General features: G+C 34.1%; 1 protein-coding gene across 1 annotated transcript; it reads right to left on the bottom strand.

Moving 5' to 3' along the window:
* Window positions 1–1651: 1651 nt before the first annotated feature.
* On the bottom strand, window positions 1652–2581 carry LOC135958987 (uncharacterized). The gene has a single exon (XM_065509956.1). The coding sequence runs from the start codon at window positions 2387–2389 to the stop codon at window positions 1766–1768; it is 624 nt and encodes a 207-aa protein (XP_065366028.1). The 5' UTR covers window positions 2390–2581; the 3' UTR covers window positions 1652–1765.
* Between the last annotated feature and the right edge of the window lie 1010 nt (window positions 2582–3591).

Below are 3591 nucleotides of genomic sequence, written 5' to 3'. Positions count from 1 at the left end.
CATTGAATTTAAAAAAAATACCAAACACCTGTCGACTAATTTTTTTTTAAATGGATTATAATCCAAATTTTGCCTTTATTTACGCCCTAAACATTTGAATTTCCAAAATAGATAATCCTTCTTGGGATATTTATAAGAAGTGATGGGAACCTGCAGTCCAAATTATATGTCTCAGGCATTAGAGGTTTGTTTTAGGCGATGATGAATCTGTTAGAAAGTCACTCAATAACGTTACTCTATTATATATGGACTAGTTAAAAACCGATGTACTTCGCTACCCTTATCGTAATGAAATAAAAAGTTCAGAGTTAAAAAAATATATGAAAAATGAGGCAGCTATTCGGACAAAGTGTGAAAGTTATCGTCATTATAGTTCTCAAGATATTTAGAAATAAATGCTTACTTTGTATGGGAGGTGACTCACCCCCTGTATAGATGGCTTAATATAAAAAGGCCCTAACTAGTGTTTTATTTTTGTAAGTCCAGATTATCATTTATTTCGATAAATGGTCCGATCATATATCATAATTAGCAAAAAAATCTCGACTTAAAAAAACACGAGTTAGGGCCTTTTCATATTAAGCCATCGATGACACGCCCAATAATACTATACCGTCCATTATCAGCAAAACTATGTATAATAATAAGGGAGACATTCGGGCGAAATTTTAACACCTCCACAACTATAGTTCTCTAGATATTCGAAAATAACTATTTACTTTGTATGGGAGGTTCCATACCCCTGTTCCAATCCGTCCCATGTTTGGTTAAACTTCATGCAGTGATAAGAAATTGATTTGTATAAAGTTTGAAGACTGTCACAATTATAGTTCTGCAGATATTCGAAAATAACTATTTAATTGGAATGGGTGTTACCACCAATTCCGCCTATTTTCAGCCAAGAAGCGCACAATGGTACCGAAGTAAATTCCGCGAAGTTTTGCGGCTTTCACAATTATAGTTCACCATATTCACCACATATTCCATAATAACTATTTACTTTTTATGGGAAGTGCCACGCAGAAGTGAAATTTGAAAATAAAAAGTATCCTACTGCTCCTTCCAAATATCGTTACCTTAATATAGAAAGGCTCGTGTCTTTTTTAAATCGAGATTTTTTGTCTAAATATGATTACAAAAAAACACGAGTTAGGGCCTTTCTATACTAAGGTAATGGCACATATATAGATACATATAAATATCTTGCATTCTAACTATGGCTAAAATTGTATTTTTTTATGAGCCGGTGTAATTTTTATGCTAATTATGCCAAAATGTACCGTGATTTATGATAAATAAATATTTTTATAACGTATAATAAAAGTTAATATTCTTAAAAGTTGCATTAGAATAAGAAGTATTTCTCAAGTTTCATTCTAGTTCGATTTTATTTCATCAGTGGATTAAATAATAGAATTAAAGTGCGTTCAGTTGTAATCCATTCAACTAGCAAGTGTTTCTTGAGTCTTTTGTTTTGATAATCATTTATTTCAATGAGTATCATATTATTCCCATGCCAAATATTGTGGAGATGAAAACTACCTATTAAAAAATTGATTCAAGTGGAAGAAGTGTGATACAGATTGATATAAATGGCAAAATGACGTTAGTTTATCTAAAAGCTAAGATATTTTTATTCACAAGATGATCTGCAGCAAAGGTTTAAAAGTGGGCTATTTTATTTATTGTCCTACTATTCTTTTTGAAAATTCAAAAAATTTACAGAAAATTTTGAATGACAAAAATTTTTAATTTGTTTCATTAACTAAATATGCTGCGTGCCATACATTTCCTTGCACACATCATCCACCACACAGCGCTTCAAATTCTTGATCTCCTCCCTGCGTGATCTTGACATTATGATATAATTAATTAGCTTGTGCATTTCCTCAAAATACAAAAAACCAGCAGTGCCGCAAGTTAAATCCAAATAACGAAAACGATTTACATTGCAAGTGCAGCCATCGAAGAGAAAATACGTAATTTTAGTGTCATTGTGAGCACGCAAGGCAACATAATTGCCCCACGGCACCATGGCATAGACACGATCAGCACAACGAAAGCCTGAATGTAATAGCTTACATAAACTGTCATAACTGCCACATTCAGAGCCCACCACAGCCATGGTTTTGGGTTGTGCCAGCAGACCAGGATAAGAGTTGGGCCGGTAGGTAACCTTGTCTTGAGCACAATTGAAGATGCAGGGTTCGTCGATGACTTTTTCTTTGACTACCTCTTTGGGCTCCTCTTTCTTTTCTTCCTTGGGTTCTTCTTTCTTCTCGACAATGGGTTCTTCGGGTTTTGCTTCGACTTTGCCCTTTTTACCTTTTTTACCCTTTTTGTCTTTTCCGCCTTTGCCACCTTTGTCTTTGCCACCCTTTTTGGCCATTGTTCGGAGATAGAGAATTTAATTAACGTAGGTGTTTTGTTTGTTACCTTGGTCTTTGTATTTATTGGCTGTGCTTAATTTTGTTGTAATGTCAAAAGTTTTTGCAATTTTGTTTCGAAAAGGTCTGATAAATTTTTTCTATTTTTTATTGTGTCAAGAAATTTTTTTTAAATTTAATTTGAAATAAAAGGAAATATATTTGATAGTAAGGTTTTCTATTAGGGGCGTAACAATTTCTAGCTTTCTTACAAACCCTCCTATAAACATGTTTGTGATCTGACAATATTAAAGTTCACGAATGCGCAAAGTTTGCTTAAGTCAAAATTACTTTGCAACTTTTATAATTCTTACTACAAAACTCATTTTTGACTTTATTTATTTCTCAATAAGATAAATTTGCTTAATTTGGTGTCAGGGGATGACCCCTACGCATGCAAATCATTGTGTTGGAACTAGGGAAGTAGAATGTGGGAGGGATGATAGAGGGAGTAGTGTTTTTGGACATTTGATTTGAGTGAGTCAATGGAGCTGTCACCCATACACACTAGAGTAGGATATAAAATAGAGTAGGAGAAAGGACGGAGCCTTGCCGTATCCCTGAATTGATCTAAAACTCATTTGATGAGATTCCATCTATAACAACTCGTATAGTGAGATCTCTGAGAAAGCTCGACACCAAAAACAAAAAGTTTTGATAAAAGCGCCATGTCACACTCTATATTCAGCATAGTAACTGATACTCTTTCGAGTTCAAATTATTTGCAAATAATTCAGCCAAAAGGTTAGCTTTATCAGCCGATTCAGTGAATGATTGGCCATCCCTTAAAAGAGTAGGAATTGATAAGCAGTAAGAACTTTGTCTAGGAGGGGCTGCTCGTACAGAGAGATCCAGGCTTCAGCACTTTGGTACACGAAGAACTCGGCTGTTTCCTCAGCGAATCAGTTTCGGCATTTTTGTTATCACACTAGATTCTGAATGAATCCTCTCTAGATCTGATTGCAATTTTTCACTTCTGATTAAACCAGGATTTGTTTCATAGTTTTAATCGAAATTTTCTTTGATGAAATGGAGGTTTTCATCCTTATCACCCAACGAGCCTTTTCGTAAATAAAAGTTGAACATTTTGTAGCTGGTCATGAAACGTTATGAAGTTCACAAAGCGAAAAGGAGAACAAAATAATAGAATGATCTGAATAAGCAA

This window comes from Calliphora vicina, chromosome 4, assembly GCF_958450345.1.
Source record: "Calliphora vicina chromosome 4, idCalVici1.1, whole genome shotgun sequence".
NCBI classification, from domain to species: Eukaryota; Metazoa; Arthropoda; class Insecta; order Diptera; family Calliphoridae; genus Calliphora; species Calliphora vicina.
The sequence above is the reverse complement of the archived record's forward strand: the minus strand, read 5'-3'. Positions and strand labels throughout refer to the sequence as shown.